This window comes from Pleurodeles waltl, chromosome 6 (genome assembly GCF_031143425.1).
Source record: "Pleurodeles waltl isolate 20211129_DDA chromosome 6, aPleWal1.hap1.20221129, whole genome shotgun sequence".
In the NCBI taxonomy this organism is placed as follows: Eukaryota; Metazoa; Chordata; class Amphibia; order Caudata; family Salamandridae; genus Pleurodeles; species Pleurodeles waltl.
Window position 1 is genome coordinate 1,006,409,721 of NC_090445.1, and position 27,445 is coordinate 1,006,437,165.

Below are 27,445 nucleotides of genomic sequence, written 5' to 3' on the forward strand. Positions count from 1 at the left end.
ATACTCGAGGTGGGAAATTATTTTTTTAATTTAAACATCAGAAAAAATATTTTTTATTGCAATGCATTTAAATTAATTCATGATTTAATTAAAAATAAAGTTAACATTGCTATGCCTTGTTTTCATTTTGTTCTACATTTAAAATAATTATATTGAATTAATTTACATTGATATTTAACCTAAAAATACGTTTTCAGCAGCAAAAACTGTGATTAGACACTTTTATTTACTTTTTGCATATTGGACATGTTTCTACGGACGGATCGGTGGGCCTTGCATTTCGACTCAGGTAACTCGACAACTTTAATCGGACATTACGTCCAACTTACGGAACCTTTGCCCTCCTCAACTTGTGTCTACCCTTGCTGCCTGATCTATATACTGTGCCCTAAATCTACAGCCTTAAGTTGTTTTCTCGTTTTAAACGCGGAATACTTTTTCCATTTATGTAGTGAACCGGTACCTAGTTTGTATACCCGGGTGCGGGCAGCTCCGTTTATTTATTTATTTACCCCAAACAGTTTGGGATGGTATTAGGCGGGCCTCACACCCTTAATCTGTTAACTTGAATACCAATATCGGACGTGTCGTCCGGCTCACGAGACCCTTGCCCCCTCTCACCCTAATCCCATCCGTGGTGCCTGCTTCAAACAATGTACCTTAGTATCAGTATTTACATTTTTGCCGAATGCGTGCACTATCTTACAAGTTAACCGTTACCTATTGCGAACACCCGTTTTCAGGTAGCTTCATTTACTTGCTCCAGTTATCCTTGGTTAGCAACAGGCGCTCTATTTCTGTAACCGCCCTATTGCCCAATGCACTTATCCAGGATTTATGGCTGACCTTGCACCTTTTGGACACACACTGCCATTTGCTTGTGTCTTTAGAAGTAATAATTAATAAAATAAACTTTCAAAATTCTTTTATCTTCAGTCAACAAGTACTGCCCATTAACCCATGTTCGTTAGGATCTATAGTCTTTAATACTAGTAAGCACCCTCTGTCAGGCCCTTTGTCCCCCCTGTTTTTGGTTATATATCCTTTCCACAGGGGTTCTCTGCTTGGACAACCCTTGCACTCTATATAAGTTTTTCACCTCAGACTCTCTCATGTTTTAGGACGTTGCTTGGAGGCTTATCAGGGCTTCCTTCGTTTCATTTACGTGAAGATCAAACACTGACCTTGCCAGGCTCAGCACATACCTACTACCTTTCTACATACCGATTGCGGTCTCACTTTCCTTGGCCGGACGGGCCCAGGTATGTTAATAGGATTACTCACTCTTATCACGTTCCTCTTTCCACCGCGCTACTCAACGCATCTCTTTTTCTCCCTAGATTGGAGGCTTCTGTGGGCTATCTCCTCTTTTTCTAACATTTCGCGTCTTTTCATGTATACTATGTAGTACTTGTGTTTTATGTTCTTTTCCTCGGATTCACAAGCACTAGCACTTCTATTGTTACGTAATCAATACAGGACGCTCTCCGGTGTTTAATTCACTCTCATCTCTTTTGTTTCTCACTGCGTAACTAACTGATAACACACGAGATCACTAGGCTTGCCATGCCTTTCACTTTCTCCTCACTAACGTGTGCATGCTCACACATCTATATGATAAGCGGATTACGGGCACAATCTAGTCTCTTATATTTTTCACCAATATAACGTAGGATTTCCTTTACAACTGTACATACCATTCTGTACTTATTACTGTTTTGCAGCCTTGATAAAGTCACTTGTGTGACGAAACACGTGTTGGCTATTTTTCTGCAAGACGTAACTTACCTACGACAAACTTTGTCTAAGAATAAAGACATTACTCAACACCAACTTGGAATCAGCGCTTTCTTCTCCGCTTCTGGACTCACACGACCAGGGATACCTTCTCCTACAAACTTTGCTGAACTTTGCTCCTCTGTGTGCCTTGGTCATCTTGTAATAATTGTCATTGTGTATCTTGATACACAACTCTCAGTGCCTATTGGGTAGTTGGGCACTAGACCAACATGGCACCAGTCTCTCATATCTTCTGACTTTGTTGTTTATTACTAATTGTAACGTTACGGAGGTGTGGCACCTTGACCGCCACTACCCTTGTACGTTTTGTGTTTGCTTGGCTTTGTCCAATTGCGGTAGGCTGCACTCCGGTAATCTGGACACACGCTATTCGACTTTCTCTTTGTACCTTTAACTTGTTTCTTACCAGGTTCCTAGGCATGGCTTCTTTTGACGACAACAGAGATATCTTAGCTGCTGAACTATTCTCCCAAAAATCTCTGATTGCACACACAACGAACCCCATACCACCCAAAGAGTGACTCAAACATAAGTTTATCAAACTAGAAAGACTAAAAAAACAGGAGCTAGCTCGATGGTGGGACATCACAACTCTAAAAAGATATCTGGAACTTAAACAAATTCCCAGAGGATTACGGGTCATAATTTTTCCCTCATTTGAAGACCTTGACCCAGATCTACTTGGGGAGTGGGAACACCTTATCTCCTCCACTTCGTTCAGCATGATTAACATACTCATTAAGCATGCTGATAGGAAATGTGACAAATCACTTTTGGACATTGCTTCTCTTGAAGAGGAAATTAAGAACTTAAACCTCACAGAAGCCACTGATAAAAACTATACGATCATGAGAGATATACTCAATGGATACCAACTATATGTGAAAGACAAGAAGATGAGAAAGCTCATTAGGGACGAGAATGACTACAGCAGTGGCAGAATTTACACTTTTGCACGCAAATTCGAGCAGGCAAATAGAGACACCAACAAGCCTAACATTAATGCTACTCCGTCAGGTTCCATTTCTGATAGCCTTTCTGATATTTCAAATCTCTCTAGTGACGGGACGGACACATCCGCGAACAGACCCACTGGCGACACAGCCCCCACCAATGCCTCTCTCCAATCAAACTCTTTTTTAGAGGAAATAGGACGATACAGAAGAGGGATACGGCAGGGTTTCAACAGACCAGGTACAAACCGAAACCCACTCGTAGGGGAGGGTTCAAACACAACAACCAACACAAAGGGGGGCGTAACAACACGGTCCACCTCGAGAACTCAGAAGTCTCAATAAACACACCAGACCATGTTCCATCAACAACATTGGATGACTCTGTGCAAGTTATTAACCTATCAAGCTCTTGTTTGTCTACCTATGAAATAAAGGTTCTGAAAAAAGGTCTGGGCTTCTGTCCTACTTCAACGCCTAATTACACCAACATACACATCGACCTTTTTAAATTTGTACGGAACCTTAAACTAAAGAAGTTCTTCCACCACAAAACAGTTACTACTAAAGACTCGCCCATTCCCACACCAACCAGCAATAGATCTATTAAAGATCTGCAAGACATACAGACAGTTCTTTCACTTGACAACCCCTCTTTGTCCCTCGCAAGTCATGAGGAACTACTAGTCCATCTCGATATCCCATCCAACTTAGATCTGGATAGTGGACTAAAACCCAAATCTACCTTTGTCCCTATTTTATCTCCAGACAACTGCATCGACGTTTTTCACAAAGCGGTGAGCACGGAACTTTTCCAGCTTGAGGACAAATTTGGGATACGTCCGCATAAACACAAAAACAATCTGACACATAGGGAATTAATGGCCTTGCATGAACTTTCCAAACGCACAGATTTAGTAATCAAAGAAGCTGACAAAGGGGGCAATGTGGTGGTCATGAACAGATCCGACTATATTTTGGAAATCAATAGACAACTTGATGACACACAGGCATACATTGCTATCCAGTCTAATCCTCTCCCTGACATTTCTACTCTAATAGAAAGTAAACTGACCCATTGGAAGAATATGTGTCTCTTATCTGACCTTGAGTATAGGTTCCTACTGGTTACAGCACCCCGAGCACCCTGTATTTACATTCTACCCAAGGTACAAAAATCAGGTAGCTTTCCACCTGGTAGGCCGATTATTTCAGGCATAGGTTCTCCTACGGAGCACATCTCCGAATACATTGACTCCTTTCTCCAACACTTGGTTCGGAATCTGCCATCCTACATACAGGACACTAGAGATCTTCTTTGCCAACTAGAGGACATTGAATGGACGGATGACTGCACATTTGTTAGCCTGGATGTCAGCTCTCTCTACACATCAATCCCTCTGGAAAGGGGTCTTGAGATGCTTTCCAAGACCCTCAGCTTACGTGATGCCACCCTATATGAACACACGCGTATGCTCCTCGACCTCACGCGCCTGGTACTTGAGAACAATGTATTCTTACACAATGGTAACTGGTACCGTCAATGTCAGGGGGTAGCGATGGGTGCAAAATTCTCTCCATCTTATGCCAATCTATACATGGGTCAGTTTGAAAAGATACATCTGTGGTCCAATTGCCCGACACACATCACCCAACATATTCTTTATTGGGGGAGATACATTGACGACATTCTAGCAATCTGGACGGGCAACACCTCTGATCTCGACACACTAATTCATCACCTTAATACTAATGATTTCAACCTTACCTTTACACACAAGGTGGACCGTACCCAAATCGAATTTCTAGACCTTCTCCTGTATATCACCAACAACAGGATTACCTCTAGACTATACAGAAAACCAACTGCGTGTAACTCTATCCTACATGCACAGAGCGCTCATCCCTTGACACAAATCAGAGCAATTCCCTACGGGGAAATGATCAGAGTTCGGCGCAACTGCACCGATTCTGACATCTTTAAACAAGAACTAAATAATCTGACACACCGCTTCCAAGCACGCGGTTATACTAAGGAACTCATTTCTACGGCAATCAATCGCATATCCTCTAAGGACCAACACTCGCTTCTCATTAGGGGCTCCAAGAAATCACCCAAAACACCCAACAAACGTCCTATCTCTTTCATTGCACAATACAGTCCTGCCAGTAAAACCATATTTCGTGTCCTCAAGAAACACTGGCATCTACTATTACTGGACTCCTGTTTAAAGAACTATGTCAACAACTCACCAACCATGACTCATAGCAGGGGACGCACACTCAGAAACATCCTATGCCCCAGTTTTCTCATGCCCCACACACAGACACACTCCTCAACATGGATTCCAGCCAAACCAAATGGTTTTTTTAAATGTGGCTGCTGCATCTCGTGCCAGATGGCTCTCAACAAAACCACTTCTTTCTCATACAATACTAAAACGATTCACAGAGTCACGAGCTTTATCAACTGCAATACCAGATTTTCGGTCTATTGTATCATATGTGTGTGTGGTCTGATCTACGTTGGCAGCACGATACGTCCATTGAAAGAACGTATACAAGAACACATAAGAGCTATCAGGAATTGTAACACCACATACCCGATTGCCGTTCACTTTAACACCATGCATGGCGAGAGGGATCTTTTAAACATCAGATTTCATGGTATCACCCAGGTCACTGGTTCACCTAGATGGGGTGACAGAACCAGGGACCTACGTAGATGTGAGGCCAGGTGGATTCTGAAACTCCGTGCAGTGGAGCATGGACTGAACACTGACCATGAACTGCATTTCTTCCTCACTTAGCTCTGTGATTAACTTTTGGGCTCTATGAATATTGACTGTATTGGATCAACTGCCTTGTTTTTGTTTGAGCTTGTGACCAAATGTGTACCTAACAGCTGCTTTATAAGAATGTACATGTGTAACTATACCTACCTGTTATCCTTGCTGTACTCCGCATGAACGATATGAACTGCAACCCCCTCTATATTTGTACTATTTTGATTCTGTCGTTCTGCACGTGTTACGGAGTCTACATATTGCTTTCTTCACGATCTTACCAGTACTCGGTGTCTTTTGACTCTCACAATGTTCAACCTACACTGTAACGTATACGTCTCTAAGGTTACATGCTCCGCACGTGGACGTAACTTTGACATAGAGTGACATATGCATCTTTGTTTACTCTTGCATTTTGTCTCCATTATATCTGTATACACCCATTCCATTGTCTGCTTTGTCGCATTCCACCACTCACTCACAACAGCATGCTTGTCTTTTGCTCGTCTTCCCTGTCTTTCAAATTACTCAGGCATACTTGGTTTTATTAGAGAACACATGCCTCTCGGTCATCTTTCCAGTCTTTTTCGCCCGTCTTAAACTCTCACTTCACCTTTGTAAAATGGCCGCCTCTTTCTCCCAACTTATACGATATCCACTCGTAGCTGATCAACAGCTTAGTCCTCTCTCTATGTTGCTGCAATTGACTGTCTATTAAATATGCGCGGGGCTGGCAGACCCAGACGCGTTTCTACGGACGGATCGGTGGGCCTTGCATTTCGACTCAGGTAACTCGACAACTTTAATCGGACATTACGTCCAACTTACGGAACCTTTGCCCCCCTCAACTTGTGTCTACCCTTGCTGCCTGATCTATATACTGTGCCCTAAATCTACAGCCTTAAGTTGTTTTCTCGTTTTAAACGCGGAATACTTTTTCCATTTATGTAGTGAACCGGTACCTAGTTTGTATACCCGGGTGCGGGCAGCTCCGTTTATTTATTTATTTACCCCAAACAGTTTGGGATGGTATTAGGCGGGCCTCACACCCTTAATCTGTTAACTTGAATACCAATATCGGACGTGTCGTCCGGCTCACGAGACCCTTGCCCCCTCTCACACTAATCCCATCCGTGGTGCCTGCTTCAAACAATGTACCTTAGTATCAGTATTTACATTTTTGCCGAATGCGTGCACTATCTTACAAGTTAACCGTTACCCATTGCGAACACCCGTTTTCAGGTAGCTTCATTTACTTGCTCCAGTTATCCTTGGTTAGCAACAGGCGCTCGATTTCTGTAACCGCCCTATTGCCCAATGCACTTATCCAGGATTTATGGCTGACCTTGCACCTTTTGGACACACACTGCCATTTGCTTGTGTCTTTAGAAGTAATAATTAATAAAATAAACTTTCAAAATTCTTTTATCTTCAGTCAACAAGTACTGCCCATTAACCCATGTTCGTTAGGATCTATAGTCTTTAATACTAGTAAGCACCCTCTGTCAGGCCCTTTGTCCACCCTGTTTTTGGTTATATATCCTTTCCACAGGGGTTCTCTGCTTGGACAACCCTTGCACTCTATATAAGTTTTTCACCTCATACTCTCTCATGTTTTAGGACGTTGCTTGGAGGCTTATCAGGGCTTCCTTCGTTTCGTTTACGTGAAGATCAAACACTGACCTTGCCAGGCTCAGTACATACCTACTACCTTCCTACATACCGATTGCGGTCTCACTTTCCTTGGCCAGACGGGCCCAGGTATGTTAATAGGATTACTCACTCTTATCACGTTCCTCTTTCCACCGCGCTACTCAACGCATCTCTTTTTCTCCCTAGATTGGAGGCTTCTGTGGGATAACTCCTCTTTTTCTAACATTTCGCGTCTTTTCATGTATACTATGTAGTACTTGTGTTTTATGTTCTTTTCCTCGGATGCACATGCACTAGCACTTCTATTGTTACGTAATCAATACAGGACGCTCTCCGGTGTTTAATTCACTCTCATCTCTTTTGTTTCTCACTGCGTAACTAACTGATAACACACGAGATCACTAGGCTTGCCATGCCTTTCACTTTCTCCTCACTAACGTGTGCATGCTCACACATCTATATGATAAGCGGATTACGGGCACAATCTAGTCTCTTATATTTTTCACCAATATAACGTAGGATTTCCTTTACAACTGTACATACCATTCTGTACTTATTACTGTTTTGCAGCCTTGATAAAGTCACTTGTGTGACGAAACACGTGTTGGCTGTTTTTCTGCAAGACGTAACTTACCTACGACAAACTTTGTCTAAGAATAAAGACATTACTCAACACCAACTTGGAATCAGATCTTTCTTCTCCGCTTCTGGACTCACACAAACCAGGGATACCTTCTCCTACAAACTTTGCTGAACTTTGCTCCTCTGAATGCCTTGGTCATCTTGTAACATATTGGACATGTGTTGCACGGTGCAGCAACCATTCAATCAGTGAAACATTTAGGAAATTATACAGCTCTCCCGTTTAATGGCTGCCTCAAAGAGTTATTATCTGATGTTAAGTCAGATCTAATAGATCTGATTTTCTGATGAGTGTCAGATTTTGAAATCATGTATCAGAGGTATTACCTGCCTAAGCATTGCTTACTCATAAGCAAAGTCATAAATCAGCACATTGTGCACTCTATCTTTTAAACTTTTTACTCCAAATTAACAAAAAAACTGGCAACGAATAAGTCAAATAAAACAAACATTTTACTGTATTAAATTACTTCTCAGTTCTACCTCAACAAACTGAAACCACTGATATTTGCCAGTTGACCACGTGAACGCTTATTTTATGTCACTTACTGCCGTATTGTGTATTTTTGTTACCATAAACGAAGCCGTTTCCCATGATTCGATTTTATTGTGGGAGACCAACCTTCATATATATCACAATCATTTACCTAAATCAAAACTTGATATACCATTTTACATAAATCATATATATGTATTGATTCGGTAATATCATTCAAATAATGTATTCCACATGATCTATGCCTCCAATGGATGGCCCTCGTCTCAAAACTAAGGTTTTCACTTTTGTGCATGAAATTACACACTAGAACTTCACCAACGTTCTAACCTGTACACTACAGGGGCACACAGTTTTCACAGCAGTCATCAAGTTCATTGTTCATATTTTATTATGTATTAAATATTTGACAAGAAACATAAACTTGAAACACTATTACTATAGCTCCGTGAATAGCAGTCCTCACCTCGTTCATATGAGGAGCCATAGATAATCTTTTAAATACATTCTTACAATTTCATAAATATGGGCATTCAATCGTTACTGTAAATACATCGGGAAACTGAATACAACGTTTTCCCAGCTTCCTCAAAGGGTGATTATCTTATTTATATAGCCAGCTAAGCAATACATTCCTCTGCCCTTGATGTATCTGAATCCTCCAGCACAAGATGTACACAAGAGAAATAACTTTATTGATGGTGATAAAAGTATTTATGAATGATTAAAACTAGTTAATCTATAATGTTGATCAACTGTGAATGATAAGCATTGGCTGCTGCAGTTTTAGTTTTCAATAGTTGTGTATTTTGTTTAAGAAGAAACTTTCCAGCCCAACATACCCCATAACTCCCATCTCGCCACCTCCCCGCAGGAACCCATTTACTTTCGCGTTCATACTTCATGTCCACGTACTGACCGACCCCCATCTCCTGGCTCAGCTCTTCAACTAAACCGGTGCTCTTCATGCTGCCCTTTTTTCATGGAGGGTAACTTGACCAGACCGTTTGTCTGACCACCGAGCATTTTTCCAGAGTGCTAAACAGAATTTAGAAGTAAATTATCCGGGAAACATATTGTTGTGTGACAACCTAAAGGCTGTCCTTCATTTCAAGCTCTGCTTTCACCTTTTAAGCAAGAAACAACACGAGAGCAGGGCAGCACAGGTAGAGTTCTCATACATTAGTGCAGCAAATCTGGACAGTTAGATGCAGATTTTTCCTTCCTCCATAAAGGAACTTCAAACTTGTTTACCCTGAGAGGGAGAAAAAGCTGCACATCTCTCCTCACCAATTTCACAGGAATGAGGACAATGACACTGCATCTTCAGGCTACTTCATGGCCTATCAATGCATGCAGCCCAACTTAGAGGTCAGGTACTAAAACTTTTCCTTGGTGTACCTTCATCTACCTACTTTACTATACACATTATGATCTGTCACTGTAAATGTTACTTTTGCACTTGTCCACTGATGCAAATTGTGTATTCTAGATCCCGATCCTGTTAAAGCTTATTGGTGCATGGCCTGGCTAGCAACAGGCATATTAAACTGCAACAATTCATCTGACCTAAGTGGCACTCCCCAAAACAGTACTTAAGTGGCACTGCTCTCACAAGATTGTCGAGGCTTCCTCTTGTGGTAGTAATAGTTTAGCCTTTCTCACCTTTCAGTACAATCTCCAGCTCATCCCTCAAAATATCAAAGATGCTGTATCGGGAGCTGGTTTCTGGGATGACGTGTCGGTTCAGCCAGCCTCCGCAGGCATACTGGTAAAACTCTTTGCAGGGCTCAGCTGTTGGGTCCATGTTCTGGATTATTCTGGAAGCTAGGAGCACAAAATAGATGTTGGATTTGTAAGGCATGTTACTATCTAAACACAGCAATTCTGTACAACGGGGGCAATAGCTCCTGCTGATGGGTTACTATAGCTGTGACAGTCACAAACATTTGATGCCCTCTTACATAATTAATTCTGCAGAGATCATCTTAATTTCACAATAGTCTGGTGCTGTGGGAGTATGATGATTCCGTTAAGCTAGGTAAAGAGGATGGGAGATGAAGCGATACAAAGAGATGGTAACTGCCACATAGCTGCCCCTTTAACACAATAATATCTCTTCCCTCTAGAGGCATTCCTATTAATAAGGCAAGTCTGTGCAAATGACCGAGGAGTGTATATGTATGGAGATTGTAACTGCATTCCTGTTTGGTTTCTATATCATAATCCATAAAAAAACTTTCTTGTTCCTGTGAGCAAAAGTAGTACACTCAGGGGCATATTTATACTCTGTTTGCGCCAAATGTGCGTCAAAAAGTTTGACGCACATTCGGCGCAAACCTTGCCCCATATTTAAACTCTGATGCCCAACCCCACAGACGTCAAAATTCCACCTTGTGCGTCATTTTTTGGAGGTGGGAAACTCCCTTGCGTTAATTATATGCAAGGTAGGCGTTCCCACCCCAAAAATGACTTTAAGGCCTGTGCACCTTATTTATACTCCAGCGTCATTTTGACGCACAGGGGGGGTGGGCCTTAAAAACGGCGCACAGCCTGATGTGTGCCATTTTTTAACGCCTGGGTCAGGGCAGGCGTTAAAGGACCTGTGGGCTCAGAAGGAGTCCAGAGGTGCCCTTCCCTGCCCCCAAGGACACCCCCTGCCACCCTCGCCCACCCCTGGAGGACACCCATGGATGGGGGTACCCATCCCAGGTCAGTACAGGTAATTTGAGGTACGTATTTTTTTTAAAACAAATGTAAGTGGCATAGGGGGGCCCATGCCACTGTGCCCAATGACCATGCCCAGCGGACAGTAGTCCCCTGGGCATGGACATTGGGCAAGGGGGCATGACTCCTGTCTTTGCTAAGACAGGAGTCATTTCAATGGGGGTTGTGCGTCAAAAAATGGCGCAAGTCCGGTTTGAGGCATGATTTTTGCCTCAGACCTGACCTGCACCGTTTTTGACGCGCAACCCCCATTTTCCCCTACGCCGGCGCTGCCTGGTTTGAGTCATTTTTTTTACTCAGACCAGTCCGCAGCGCTGGCTAACGTCATTCCTTAAATAAGGCACCCGCATGGTGCGTAGGAATGGCGTTAGCCGGCGGTAACATTTTTGACGCAAACCAGCGCCAGCGCTGGTTTGCGTCAAAAAGTATAAATATGGGCCACTGTATCTATGTATTATTAATAGTGGCACCAGGTTACTGTTGAGAATAAAGAATGTTACTCAATTGTAATACAGTGAATATAGGTTTTTATTGTTAAAGTCGTGTTGATGCTGGGGGTGCTCCCTCTCCAGCCACTTGTCAACTGCCAACTGACTGTCCAGAGAACACCCCCAGCATCTTAGAATACAGAGCACTAGCTTGACATTCCATATTAAAGATAACTACACATTACAACATATTTTCCCCCTTTACTCTCCATAAATGCATTTCCCTAAATAAATACTAACTATATACATATGACAATCTAAAAATCAGACTATGTCTGCGTTCAACGTACATAGTCTGCTTAGTACTTTGGTGGCACTCTCTGTCTCACTCCTCTTACCCTCTCACATCGCTCTTCAATACCTGCACCTGCACCTTGCTCCCTCTCCTCCGTGCCTAGTGTGGTGTTTCGTAGAATGTAAACTGCAATCTCAGCGGTAACCATGGGGATGGGACGCCGAGGTTCGGGGAACGACTGTTGCAGGAGAAGAAGCACACAATGGCTGTGGCTTTGTAGACATTAAACTATGCTTGAGTTTTCGTATATATTTATCTACGTTTCTTTTATGGTGTGACTTCCCTACTTCACATTTGGCGACGAGTTCGGGATCTCTCGCCTCAACATTGTTGTAGCACTTTGTATGGTGACGCGTAGGAGACCGGCGACGGCAGTCTGGTTTTGTTTCCTGCGTACCATGTGTTTTTTTTCTTCTCTCTTCTCCAGAGCACTTCCTGGAACGGAGATTTCCCAAAGAGGCGTGAAGGAGTGTGTTGACGTCTAGTGTTGACACAGCTGCTACTGTCAGTGTCAGATGGTGATTGGAGGTGGAGGCACGTTACAGCAGTATTGCTTCGAAGATTTGCAGCTCGGAAGAGGCAGAGTGGTGACTCTATTAATTTCATTTTCGTGTTTCACTGTGTTGTTGTGGCCTCGAGCTCTTTTGGAAGGGCGATTATAAAATACCACAAGTTTTGAAGGAGTTTTTTTGGGTGTGCTCTTTCAAATTTATGTGGCGACTTTTACCAGCAATGTTTAACAGCACCACACAATTATCAAGAAATACATTTTAGTGATGTGTATGAAGCACAGACTATAACACAGTGAGAAACACACCTGTATTGCCTGTAAACGTGGATATCAAGCAGTGTTTGACACTATCAGGCAATTATCAAGGTATACATTTCAGTGGACAGATTCTAACACGGTGATAGGCACACCTCATGGTGATAGGCACACCTGTATTGCCTGTCAACATGGAGTTCAAAATACGGTGTTAGGCACACCTCAGAGAATGGGAAACAGTTTGTGTCTGTGGTGTAAGGTGACAGGCACACCTCTGAATTCTGTTGAATTGGTGTATAACAAATTTATATAATATACAAATTTGAGTTGTACTGATATGTGTTAGTAGGATAACATAGTGCATTTACGGTTTAAGAGCAATCATATAAGAAGTTAAGTGGCCATGCAAAATTTAAGGCCTCCACTATTTTTTCTGAGTGGTCCAGAAGAACCATTATATCTATGGGCAAAATGGAAAAAAAAATGTGTTCATTATGCCAGGGTATGCAGTCCAACTTTAAGTGAGGAAAGGAAACATGCTTTGCTAATGCATTGTCTGGGTGGTGAAGGGCAAGACGTTCTGGAGAATTTTCCAGATTTGGGTAATGAAGAAATTAGGAATTTAAATGAATATGAGATTTGTGTGTTGAAATTGGACAAACATTACTTACCCAGAGTTAGTACGATCATGGAGAGATATTATTTTGGTAAAAGAGAACAAGGGAAGGATGAATCTGTGGAAGAGTATATAACTAGTTTAAGGAAATTGGCAGCTTAGTGTAAGTTTGGTGCTTTGATGGATAAGAGAATTAGAGACGAATTTGTGTTGAAATGCAGCAGTGACAAAATTAGAGAGGAGTTATGGTTTTAGGATGAACCACCATTGGAGGAAGTCATTATGGTGGCGAAAAGGGTGGAACATATATTGAAGTGTGTAAAGGAGTTAAGTGAAGTAAAGAAAGTTACACCGGTTGAGAGTACGAAGGTTGATGAGGTGGTGTGTGAAGTGAAAAACAAGGAGATTAGTGATTTGAAGAAGAAAGAGGAGATGCAGAAATTTAAAGGGGAATGTTTCAGATGTGGCAGGAGTGGTCATAAAGCGAATGCAAGTAATTGCCCAGCATTGAATGTGTTTTGCAACAGCTGTGGAAAGAAGGGTCATTTTTATAAATGTTGTCGTAATAAAAAAAAAAGAACTTCACTGGTAATTCTATGAAAGAGGTTAAGAAGGTTTCACAGGAAATAGTTTTTCAAGTGGTGATACAAGTAAATTGCAGTGAACATCCCAGTGAAGTGTTTATGGTAGATGGGGTTAGCATGTTAATGCGTTTTGATTCATGCTCACAGTTAACAAATATTTCCAAACAGAGTTTTAATACATTATCTAGGAAGGATAAAAGGCTAAGAAGATGGATGTGTGTCCTGGAGTGTATGGTGGGAAACCCATAAAGATGCTAGGCTACTTTGAGGGTCATCTTGAGCTGAAAGGAAGACATCTTGTAGGGAAGATTTATGTATCCAACAGAGGAGATAATTTGCTGAGTTGGGCACATCAAAGACTGTTGGGGGTCATACTAAATCCTAATGCTCAACCACAAGTTCAAGTGCAGGAAGTGGTTGATTGTGAGAGCATGTTTCTACGTGAATTTCCAGATGTTTTTTCGGAAGATTTAGGATGTCTCAAGAGTTACACACATAAGATAAGGTTGAAGAAAGATGCCATTCCTGTGGTGGCAAAGTTGAGGAGAATTCCTTTGGCTTTACAGGAGCCGGTGATGACAGAGCTTAAGAGATTGGAAAAACTGGGTGTAATAGAAGAAGTTGAAGCAATAAAATGGTTGGCTCCCATAGTGGTGGCAAAGAAAAGTAATGGAAATATAAGATTGTATGTGGACCTTAGAGCTTTAAACAAAGAAGTGGTTGTGGACAAGTTTCCTCTCCCAAATATCGAGGAGATTGTGTCAATGTTAGGTGGAGCAAACTATTTCTCCACTCTTGATTTAAGGTCGGCATATCACCAGGTGGATTGAAAGAAAGTTCACAAGAGTTGATGGCTTTCATTACACCGTTTGGTGCATGTAAGTTCAGGAGGATGCCATTTGGACTAGTTTCGGCAGCTGCAGTATTTCAGCGCATTATGAAAAGAGTGTTAAAGGATTTGACAGGTGTGAAATGTTATCAGGATGACGTATTGATTTTTGCTGATACTATGGAGGAACATATTAACCGTGTAAGAGTAGTGTTGGGATGTTTAAATCGGGCAGGTCTTACATTAAAGAGAAAGAAGTGTCGTTTTGGTCTAACTGAAGTTGAATATTTAGGCCATTTGATTTCAGGAGAGGGTGTGAAACCTAAACATGATCTGGTTATGACAATTGGAAAATTAGCCTCTCCACAAACAAAAGAAGAAGTGACTTCATTTTTGGGTATGGTTGAATATTATGGACGGTTCATTGAAAACTTAGCACGAAAATCTGTTAATATGAGAGAACTATTAAAAAAAGGAAGGTAGTTTATATGGAGTTCTGAGTGTGAGAAAGAGTTTGTGATAATAAAAGAAGAGCTGGAAGGTGCACCTTCTTTACAAGCTTTTAAACCTGGCAGAGAAACATTTATTGTTACTGATGCAAGTGCGAAGGGTCTGGGGGCGGTCCTAATACAAGAAGAAAAAGGAAGGAAAGTGATGATTGCTTGTGCATCTAAATCTTTAAATGGAGCTGAGAAAAATGACTCAGGGATTGAGAGAAAGTCTTTGGAGATTTTTTGGGCTCTTAAAAAATGTAAACATTTGGTTTGGGGCACAGTTTTCGTGGTATTATCAGATCATAAACTGTTGATTGAAGTTTTTAGCAGCAAGGGTTTGAATTGCACCTCTGCTAGAATAAGGAGGTGGAATATTGGGTTACAAGAGTTCAAGTTCAAAGTAGAATACTTACTTGGAGTATTGAATGCTAGTGCGGATTGTTTGTCGAAATTGGTGAACGTTAATATGCTAGAAGAAGAACAAGAATGTATGGTGGGTTTAGAGGACTCTGGTTGTGAATTTTTTAGTAGCATGTGCGAAATTACTTGTGGAGCTATAAGTGAGCAAGAATGGAAGGAAGTATTGGAAGAGGATGTTGAGCTGTGTAAAGTGTGTGAGGCTTTGGAAAACAGGAATTTTGGTAAAATATAAAACGTTTGGAGTCTAATAAAAGATGAGTTGGCTGTGTATAAAACCATGTTATTGAGAGGTACAAGATTAATCCCACCAAAGATGTTGAGGAAGAGAATTATGGGTCAAGCACATGAAGGCCATCTTGGAATTGTTAAAACAAAAGAAAATTTAAGATGCAATTTCTGGTGTCCTGGGATGAATTTAGAAGTTGAACGCATGGTTAGGGAGTGTGTGCAGCGTGTTTTGAAGTGACAAGGTTTTGAAGACTCGGAGTGTTCCAATGTGTTGTAGAAGATTACCAGATAATCCTTGGGATGAGGTAGCAATAGACATTGTGGGTCCCTTACAAAAGGAGCATTCAACCCGTATTTAATTGTATTGTTAGATTTGTATTCTAGATGGGTAGAAATAAAAAATGTAAATTACATTTCTTTCTTCAGTGTGATCAGTTTTCTTGAAAATGTTTTCAGTAAAGAGGGTTTTTAAAAATCAGTTTTGTCTGATAATGGACCCCAATTTTGCTCAAAGGAGTTTGGAACATTTATGGATGATTGTGGAATTATTCATAAAAAATCAGCAGTCTATCATCGGGAAACTAATGGAGCAGTAGAAATATTTAACAGATACATTAAAGAAAGCATTTAGCTGGCAAGGGTGAATGGCATAAATTGGTGTGAAGAACTTATGAGGAAGATCTCTGCTTATCGGTTCTCTCCACATGCGACAACCGGTAAATTTCCTTTTGAACTGTTCCGAAGGAGGATACCGAATATCAAGCTTTGTCGGGGATGGATGGATTGGATGAAGATTAATTACAGTTTGTTGAAGACAGAGTGGAAAAGAAGAGAGGAACAACTTATGTGTAAAAGGAAACAGGAATATGGTGAAAGAAAGAAAGTATGCAAAATGAATGTGAGTGTGGGAGATGTGGTGAAAGTTAAATCTCCGGTGAGTTGCATGGAAGGGTCTAAATATACTAGACCTTTGAAGGTTGTCAAGCTGTTCAGGAATGCGGCCAAGACTTCTGATGGAAGAATATGGAACATGAACAGAGTTGTTCCTCTGAAGGATCTTTCAGAGGAGAATGTAGTGATATAAGATGGCAAAGATGATGCTGCAAGTAAATCAATGACTGGCTTCAATTGTGACAAAGATGAGCAGACGAAAGGTTAAAGAAAGGAAACAAGAATAAGTGGAAGAAAGAGTGTTAGTCCTGGACATTTGAGGTACTATGTTGTAAATAAAAATAAAAATAAAAATGTATAACAATATATGGGTTGACGTCACATTATACGAAGTTGAGCATTATATTTTGGTGTTATTCACGCTGACACTTGTAACAGCAATTTGTTAATTGTGAAAGGGAGATGTGTTGTGTTTCATAGAATGTAAACCACGATCTCAGTGGTAACCATGGGGATGGGACGCCGAGGTTCGGGGAACGACGGATGCAGGAGAAGAAGCGCACGATGGCTGAGGCTTCGTAGATATTAAACTACGCTTGAGTTTTCGTACATATTTATCTACGTTTCTTTATTGACGTGACTTACCTACTTCATACCTAGCATTTTTCCATCATCCATCATCATAAACCCACTGCACTTCTCCCTACCTGTTCCTTCATTGTTCTCTTTTAACACCTTTTCATCCTTCCTTCTTTCATACAATGTCACCCTGCGCATGTTCCATTGTTCACAATTTTCCAAATCTATGAACAACTCATGTACCTCTTTCACTTTGTATGGACCTCGAAATTTGGTTAGCCCACCACCAATCCTACCAGGTTTCACCTTCCCCCCGTCTCCCATCCTTACTTTCACTCCATGCTCCCTTTTCCTACTACTGTATCTAAGTCTACTTGACACATAAATGTTTTCATCCACGCTGGAGACATTTTTGTATTCGCTTTTCTCCCTCTTATCACCTCAAAAGGTATTCTCCCTGTAGTGCCTTTATTGGTGGTGCAATACGCCCATACTAAGTCGCACACCATCTTCCTTACATTCCCCCTTCTTGCTATTGCCATTTGGATCACCTCTTTCACCATGTGGTTAGCCCTTTCCACCATGCCATTTGCTTGGGAATTATACAACGAGGTACAAGAATGGTAAATCCCACAATGGTCCAAGTATCTGGTCATCTTCTCTTATACCAACTCAGTTCCATTGTCAACAATTATCTTACGCGGGTATCCCTCTTCCTTGAACATTTCTTCAAGCGCACTTATTGTGCTTTGAGTAGTAACATCGCGCATGAACCTCACCACTAACCACCTGCTATGGACTTCTACCATCACCAGGGCATATCTCAAATCACAATTCAATTTCCCCCTGGGTCCTATAAAATCTAAACACACCGTGTGCCACGGGACAGAGGGATCACTTATTTCACCCATCGTGGCCTGCTCTCCCACTCTCAAACTCTTTTCCCCATCCTTGCAGTCATCACATCGTTCCACCCACTCACTCACCTCCTGCTCCATACCTGGCCAAATAAAAATGTTCCTACAGTCTCCTCTTAGTTAAAGTCTGACCCAAATGACCCTCATGTGCAATTCTAAATAACACGTATCTCAAACCTTTGGGTGGCACTACTCTATCCCCTTTTACAATGATGTTGTTATTTGCTACCATCAACTCATCTATTACTTTTATATATGGTCTAACTGTTGACGGTACAGAACTCTCTCTCCTGCTTCCCCTGATCATCAAGTCCATGTCCTGTTGCAATACTACATCTTTGTCTATACAGTCAAACCATGTTTTTCCTTAACCGCTCCTTGAGTCCACTCCATCACATCATCTACACCTGCTAGTGCACCCTCACCTTCACATGCTTCCACCTGTTCCTTATCTACCTCATACCACAGTAAGAGTGATCTGGACAAAACATCTGCCTGAATATTCCTCCACCCCGGAATATATTCCACCGTGTATTGGTATTCCTGTAAACATGCCGCCAACCTTGGCAACACCTTCCCAGCTCCACCCGGTACCAGGACTCTCACTAATTGCCTGTGATCAGTACGAGTTATTATTGGTGACCCCCACACATACATCCTGAAATATTACACAGCCCATGCCACTGCCAATGCTTCCCTTTCTATAACAGCATAGTTGCTCTCCGTGTGTGTCAATGAGCGCGAAGCAAACACTTTTGTCTTCTCTACATTCCCATGCTTCTGCGTCAATACGGCTCCCAAACCCACTGCACTAGCATCTACAGTTATTATGGGTGTGAATCTCGTATCAAATGGAACCAAAATTCCTGCTGAAGAAATGTCTTCCTTTATGTCCTCAAAGGCCTTCTGCTGGTCATCCGTCTATTCATTACTACATCCCTTCCTCAACAACTTGTTTATACTTTTAGTTTTCTCTGCAAAATCTCTTACGAACTTTGAATAGAATTCAATAAGACCAAGGAAGTATGTCAACTTGTCCTTGTCTAATTGGTGTGGTTCCTTCCTTTTCACTTCTAGTAAGTCTCTCTTCGGCCTCACTCCAGACGATGACAATGTGTACCCAAGGTACTCCCCCTCTTCAACACAAAATATACACTTCTCTTTTTTAAGTGTTAGTCCTGCTTCAATTACTCTATCCAACACTCTTTTAAGGACTATGGTGGTCATTACAACCCTGGCGGACGGTGATAAAGCGGCGGTAAGACCGCCAACAGGCCGGCTGAATTTTTTTTGCTATTACTACCATGGCGGAAACTGCCAACAAAGACAGCCACTTTAACACTCCGACCGCCACAGTGGTACAAACAAACAGCTTGGCGGTTACCTCCAACAGACAGGCGGAGGACAATGTACCGCCCACAGTATCACAACCTACCAATCCGCAACCTTTTCCGTGGAGGATTCACTTCGGATAAAAACACGGCGGAAACAGGAATACCGAAGGAAAAACGCACACCTCTACACACCCCACGGGGAACGAGGACGCCATGGATCCGTAACTCCAAATTCTACCTGCAATAGTCTTCCTGCTCCTCTACCAGGAGCACGAACGCCGGCGGCGAAGACCACGGTGAGTACTGCACCTACGACACAGGGGAGGGGGGATGGAAAAAACAGGGACACACACACGCAATAACCCCACCCTCACCCACTACAACACACACACTAATGCATATCAATACATCACAGTTACACCCCCAAACCACCCAGAAGAATGCAAAGACAATAGAAAATTAGTGTAACCATTGTAATATATTAAAAGCAAGTTGGCAGAAATATATATATACACCATGTACAAAATACATACCAAGCATAGTAGTCTAGGTATGCTCTAATAAAGTCTGTGGAACACTGGGACCACACGGTATGGGCGAGGCCCACACAAGATCCCCGACCATGACGGAGAGAACACTGCAGGGGCATCAGAGAGCAACTAAACAGGCACCTCAGGGGGAGGGAAAGGGGGGGCACCTTAGCCGGTTGAGTGCACGACGCCAAATCCACGAGGGGACCACATTCCCACTGTTCAATCCTGGGGAATGCAAAGCCACAGTCTCTGAAGTCTCTACAGTGGGTGGGTTGCCCACTGTTCAATCCTGGGGAGTGCATAGCCACAGTCTCTCAAGTCTCTACAGTGGTTGGTTTGCCCACTGTTCAATCCTGGGGAGTGCAAAGTCACAGTCTCACACGTCTCTACAGTGGGTGGGTTGCCCACTGTTCAATCCTGGGGAGTGCAAAGCCACAGCCTCACAAGTCTCTACAGTGGGTGGTTTGCCCACTGTTCAATCCTGGGGAGTGCAAAGCCACAGTCTCTCAAGTCTCTACAGTGGGTGGTTTGCCCACTGTTCAATCCTGGGGAGTGCAAAGCCACAGTCTCTCAAGTCTCTACAGTGGGTGGTTTGCCCACTGTTCAATCCTGGGGAGTGCAAAGCCACAGTCTCTCAAGTAGATGACAGTCTCCACTGGTTCTGGAGGGGGCATGGTGCCGAGAGTGCTTCATCCTGCTAAGGACAGAGGTAGTGGATGCCTTTCTCCACTGGTTCTGGAGGGGGCTTTGTGCCCAGAGTGCTTCATCCTGCTAAGGACAGAGGTAGTGGATGCCTTTCTCCACTGATTCTGGAGGTGGCTTTGTGCCCAGAGTGCTTCATCCTGCTAAGGACAGAGGTAGTGGATGCCTTTCTCCACTGGTTCTGGAGGGGGCTTTGTGCCCAGAGTGCTTCATCCTGCTAAAGACAGAGGTAGTGGATGCCTTTCTCCACTGGTTCTGGAGGGGGCATGGTGCCCAGAGTGCTTCATCCTGCTAAGGACAGAGGTAGTGGATGCCTTTCTCCACTGGTTCTGGAGGGGGCATGGTGTCCAGAGTGCTTCATCCTGCTAAGGACAGAGGTAGTGGATGCCTTTTTCCTCTGGTTCTGGAGGGGGCTTTGTGCCCAGAGTGCATCATTCACCCTGTGACGGACTCAGTTGCGTCAGTGCCCTTGCCGCTCATGGGCCAGCGGTGCTTGAGACAGCGGTGCCCTGTTCAGCGGTGCTTGAGACGGCGGTGCCCTGTTCAGCGGTGCTTGAGATGGCGGTGCCCTGTGAAGCGGTGCTTGAGACGGCGGTGCCCTGTTCAGCGGTGCTTGAGATGGCGGTGCCCTGTTCAGCGGTGCTTGAGACAGCCCTGTGCAGCGGTGCTTGAGGCGGCGGTGCCCTGTGCAGCGGTGCTTGAGGCGGTGGTCTCCATTGCAGGGACTCAGCTGCTGACGGTCCTTCATGGCCCAGCGGGGCTTTTGCTGGCGGTCCTTCTTGGCCCAGCGGGGCTTTTGCTGGCGGTCCTTCATGGTCCAGCGGGGCTTGTGCTGGCGGTCCTTCATGGCCCAGCGGGGCTTGTGCTGGCGGTCCTTCATGGCCCAGCGGGGCTTTTGCTGGCGGTGGCCTCCTGGGCAGCTGGGCCTGTGCTGGCGGTGGCCTCCTGGGCAGGTGGGCTGGTGCTAGCGGTCCTGTCCTGGGCAGGCGGGCTGGTGCTGGAGGTCCTGTCCTGGGCAGGTGGGTTGGTGCTGGCGGTCCTGTCCTGGGCAGGTGGGCTGGTGTGGCGGTCCTGTCCTGGGCAGTTGGGCTGGTGCTGGCGGTCCTGTCCTGGGCAGGTGGGCTTGTGCTGGCGGTCCTGTCCTGGGCAGCTGGGCTGGTGCTGGAGGTGGCCTCCTGGGCAGTGGGGATGATGGCGGTCTTCTCCGCCGTGCTGCTCTTCCCAGACTTGCCGGCTTTCTTGTGACCCTTCCCCACCTTGGAAGGTGTCACAGCTGACTCCACACTCTCACCGGGACCCCTGGGAGCGGCTTTGGTGGCTGGAGTCTTCCCCTTCTCCCGCCGGGCACTGGCCAACTTCTGATGCTTCACAGGTGGGGGACTGTCTGTGCTGTGGCTCCGTGCCACACTGGCTGCCCTGGTGGCCGGTGCACTCCAGATTCCGGTGACTACAGGCACCACTGGTCCCGGAGATGTTGTGGCTGAGGTGCGAGTTCGGGACCTATGAGACAGACGGGGTGGAGGTGGTGTGGGAAAGAGGTCAAGGTTGGACAGGAAAAGTTTTTTTGACACACTGGGACGGGTAGCTGGAGGGGGTTATGGAGTGGAGGAAGAGGTGGTGGTTGTAGGAGGTGTTCGTTTGCTGACTTTGTGTGAAGGTGCATGCGCTGGAGGCTGTCATGAGGTGGATGCCTGTTGGGTGGGTGTGTGCCTGCATTTGTGTACCTTGGGAGGTGGCGTCACAGACACACTGGGAGAGGACACAGGGGACATGTGAATGGTAGTGGGGGTGGTGACTGCACGTGAGCGGGGTGTGGTGGTGGGTGTGCTGGAGTGGGACGTAGTGGCTCTAGAGGTAGTGCATGCAGGTGCGAGTGTAGACGAGACAGGGAGGGAGGAGGGAGACGAGGAGGAGGGGGACACAGTGGAGGCAGTGGATGTTACTGTGCCTGCATGTGTGTGATGCTTGCATGAGTGGCTGTGGGAGGTGTGGTGCTTATGTTTGCCTGAGCTTCCCTTGTGCGTTGACGTTTGTGCATGCTGGTCTGTAGGTGTGCTTGGGATAGGCTGGGGTACAGGGGATTGGGTCGGGGTGGAGGAAGTTGGAGGGGGGAGGCTAGACACAGGGACAATGGCTGCCATCAGTGCTGAGGCCAGAGTCTGAAAAGCTCACTGAAGGGCCACCTGACCAGAATGAATGCCCTCCAGGAATGCATTTGTTTGTTGCAACTGCCTTTCTACACCCTGGATGGCATTCAAAATGGTAGACTACTCAACAGTGAGGGACCTGAGGAGGTCAATGGCCTCCTCATTGAGGGCAGCAGGGGTGACTGGGTCAGGGCCTGAGGTGCCTGGGGCGAAGGTGATGCCCACCCTCCCGGGTGAGCGGACACGGGGAGAAGGCTGAGGGGCTGCTGGGTGGGCAGTGCTGGAAGGGATGGTGGCGGCTGTACCTGTAGATGGGGGTGGCACAGATGTTGCCGCCACCACAAGGGAGCTCCCATCAGAGGACGAGTCCGTGTCACTGGTCTCAGCTCCTGTCCCCACCGTGGAGCTCCCCTCCCACTCCGTCCCACTATTGAAGTCCGAGTCCGTAGTGTGGCCCTCCATGGCCATGTGGGATGCAGCCCCCTGGTGCTCCGGTGCCACTGCTCCTCCGCCTGATGATGCTAATGCACACAAGAACAGGGAGACCACAAAAAAGGGGACGACGACAGACGAAAGACATGTTCAGTGCATGCATTACCACTACCGTTGGCAGACACGACAGACACAGAAGCCCCCTGCACTACACCGCGCTCTTGGGCTCCACTGTTCAATTCCTGGGAAATGACCTACAAGGCTATGGACGACATCTGCACACATAGATGACACAGGGGCATGACTAGGTGTACTTGGCACTCTACAGAGGTGGGGTGGGGTGCCACATGGCCTGCCTTACGGAGGGACCTTGCCTACGGAACTCGCCCTGGCCTAGGGAAACCCACAGCCCACCTCCCCCACCCAGACCCTGCCACTGCACGCAAAGTCAGCAGAATGGGAGTGTACTCACCCCCTTGTTGCTGCTGTGATGCCCTCAAGCGCCTATCCAACTCCGGGTAGGCCACCGCCAGGATCCTGAACATCAGGGGGGTCATGGTGCGACGGGCACCCCTCCCACGTTGGGAGGCCATCCCCAGCTGAGCCTCCGCCGTCTTCTTGCTCCAGCGGCGAATGTCCTTCCATCTTTTCCGGCAGTGGGTGCTCCGTCTGTGGTAGACCCCCAAGGTCCGGACGTCCTTGGCGATGGCACGCCAAATATCTTTTTTCTGGTGGGCGCTGACCTACATGAAATGTACAGGGGGAAGAGTAAGTTATTACCAACTGCACCGTCAAAGTAATTGGCCCCCATCCCTACCCTTGCCATGTGGCACATGCATTCACCGTCATTTCATGCGCGCCGCACTCTCCCCCCTTCCTTCTTACATCCAGCCCTCTCCACACAGGCCTAGCCCATACATCATGCTCCCTGTGTACTTACCTGTTTGTCTGGAGGACCGTAGAATAGCGTGTACAGGGGGAGGACCCCATCCACGAGTTTCTCCAACTCCTCCGATGTGAAGGCAGGGGCCCTTTCCCCAGACACTCAATCTATTGTCTCTTCCAGACCGAGGTCGCAGCAGCACTTGCAGTGTAGGTCCTCTCCTGTCGAAGATCAGGTATCGAGTGATTGAACAGATAGAAAATGGAGATCACACCCGCGGCGGTGCGTACCGTCACCGCCGGCATACATCGTCATTGGCTCCTGGGACCCATAGGGTCCCATGTTAACCAATGCAGCATTGCGCCGAGGTCTTCGACCGCCTACCGCGACGGTGTACAACGCCAGCGCAGTTACCTCACATCCCATTGTCCCACTTTAGAGGTCAGGCAGCTGCAATTTCAGGGGCCCCCATGGCTTCATTTTCAACTGCGTCACACATACCTAGGCCTAGACTCAACACACATACAGGCCACTTTTTGTGTATGAATGGTGTTCTGTGTAAACTTTGTGTACGTACCTCTGAGTTGTTTGACTCTGTGCTCGCTGTTATCCTTCATAGGCACCGTCCGCTGGGACATGTGAGGAGATGAAGGCATCCTCCGGTGTACTGACCGTTGGTGGACCTGTCGACAATGGAGGAAAGACATGTGATTATCACATACAGGCTTGACTGTGCCACAATCCAGGAACTGTGTACCCAGTTGGAGCCAGACCTGATGTCAGCAATCCGCCATCCCACAGGAATCCCCCCTCAAGTGCAGGTGCTGTCAGTGCTCTATTTCCTTGCAAGTGGGTCATTTCAAACAACACTGGCCATAGCATCAGGGATGTCCCAGCCTATGTTTTCCAACGTGTTGTCCAGAGTGTTGTCTGCCCATCTGAAACACATGCGGAGCTACATCGTTTTCCCTCAGGTGGAGGATTTGCCTACAGTGAAAGGTGATTTCTATGCCCTGGGACATATCCCCAACATCACAGGTGCCATTGATGGGACCCATGTGGCTTTGGTATCCCCCACAGGAGTGAACAGGTGTACAGAAACCGGAAGTTATCATTCAATGAATGTACAGATGGTATGTTTGGCAGACCAGTACATCTCCCATGTGAATGCCATGTTCCCTGGCTCAGTGCATGACGCCTACATCCTGCGGAATAGCAGCATCCCTTATGTGATGGGTCAACTCCAGAGGCATCGTTTGTGGCTATTAGGTGAGCACCTGGAAGCAAGACAGTGGGAATGGTTGTCTGGGTCTGGGGATATCCCTCCAGGTTAGTGCGTGTCTAACAGTTGTTCCTCGCCATTTGCAGGTGACTCTGGTTACCCCAACCTGTCATGGCTACTGACCCCAGTGAGGAATCCCAGGACAAGGGCAGAGGAACGCTACAATGAGGCCCATGGGCGAACTAGGAGGGTGATCGAGCGGACCTTCGGCCTCCTGAAGGCCAGGTTCTGGTGCCTCCATATGACAGGTGGATCCGTATTCTACTCACCAAAGAAGGTGTGCCAGATCATCGTGGCCATGCTTCACAACTTGGCTTTGCGATGACAGGTGCCTTTTCTGCAGGAGGATGGTCCAGATGGCGGTGTTGTGGCAGCTGTGGAGCCTGTGGACAGTGAAGACGAGGAAGCAGAGGAAGAAGACATGAACAACAGGGACTCAGTGATCCAGCAATATTTCCAGTGAGACACAGGTAAGAGTACAGACCTGCCTACTACATGTACTTATACACTACTGCCTCTCTACTGTCTGTCGTTTTCACCCAGTGTATGGTCACTGAGTTGTCACTTTCCCTTACGATTTCACAGATGTGGGTCCCACTGTGTGACATCTGCTTAGATTCCTCATGGACTAGAGCTGTGTGACATAGGTATGTTGACATTACAATTGAAAGAGCATTTTGTCATTTTAATTGCTAATACACTATTTCGAAATCACAGACAAACTCCAGATTGTTTTGTGCTTTAAGTGGGTTTATTTAAGTGCTCAATATTGGTGAGGGGTGATGGCGGAGGTATGTCCATGGCAGAGTCCAGTCTATTAGTCTCACAGGTGCCTTACCCATATGGGCCTAGGAAGTGGAGCTGGGGCAGTTTCAGGATGGACAGGGTGACAAAGTGGGACAGTAGGATGACAATCAGGGTGGTCTCATTTCTTGGCGGGGGTCTTGGCATTGTGCTCTGTCTTTGTCCTGGATCTCAGGGACTGTTTGCGGGGTGGTTCTCCCTCTGCAGGGGGTGGGGTGCTGGTGTGGTGGTCCTGTGGCGGGGCGTCCTGTCCACTAGCGCCGGCGGAGGTGGTGGGCAGTTCATCGTCCATGCTAGTGTCAGGGGCCCCTTGTAGTGCCACAGTGTCCCTCCTGGTGTTGAGTACTTCCTTCAGCACCCCTACGATGGTGCCCAGGGTGGAGCTGATGGTTCTGAGTTCCTCCCTGAAGCTCATATACTGTTTCTCATGCAGGCGCTGGGTCTCCTGAAACTTGGCCAGTACTGTTGCCATCGTCTCCTGGGAGTGGTGGTAGGCTCCCATGATGGAGGAGAGGGCCTCGTGGAGAGTGGGTTCCCTTTGCCTGTCCGCCCCCTGTCGCACAGCAGCCCTCCCAGTTCCCCTGTGTTCCTGAGCCTCCGTCCCCTGGACCGTGTGCCCACTGCCACTGCCCCCAGGTCCCTGTTGTTGTTGGGGTGGTGGGTTAGCCTGGGTTCCCTGTAGTGGTGGACACACAGCTGATTGACGTGTCCTGGGGACGGAGGTATGGGACCGCTGGGTGGGTGCTGTGCTGGTGTTTCCAGAGAGGGGAAGCTCTGTAGTGGCCTGTGTCTGTGTGATGGGAACCGACTGTCCCGAGGTCCCCGATTGGGCCGGGCTGGTCATCTAGATCCAGTTGGACAGAGCTGCTGTCATCACTGTGGGCCTCTTCTGTTGGTGGTGTGGACATGTCTGGACCCTCCTGTCCGGTGACATTGGGTAGATGTCCTGCAGGGGTATAAAAGGATGTTTATTACATCTGTGTGTGGCGTGGTGTGCAATGGGTGGGTGACCGTGTACCCCAGTGCTTGCATTCCTGTGTAGGACCTTGTGTGATGATGGTTTAGGGGGGTGTATGGGTATGTGCAGTGGTCATGCTTTAGTGATGGGTGTCCATGCTTTGTTGTTGCATGCAGGGCTTGGTGTTGGGATGGGTGGTTTGTGAT

The 27,445-nt window shown here is 45.8% G+C and overlaps 1 protein-coding gene across 2 annotated transcripts in view; it reads right to left on the bottom strand.

Moving 5' to 3' along the window:
- MMEL1 (membrane metalloendopeptidase like 1) overlaps positions 1-27,445 on the bottom strand; it is an 892,805-nt gene that overhangs the window by 235,246 nt on the left and 630,114 nt on the right. For both annotated transcript variants that reach the window (XM_069239922.1, XM_069239921.1), the window contains exon 4: positions 9,996-10,157. In XM_069239922.1, the coding sequence (XP_069096023.1) occupies positions 9,996-10,157 (162 nt within the window). The remainder of the gene's footprint in view (positions 1-9,995; positions 10,158-27,445) is intronic.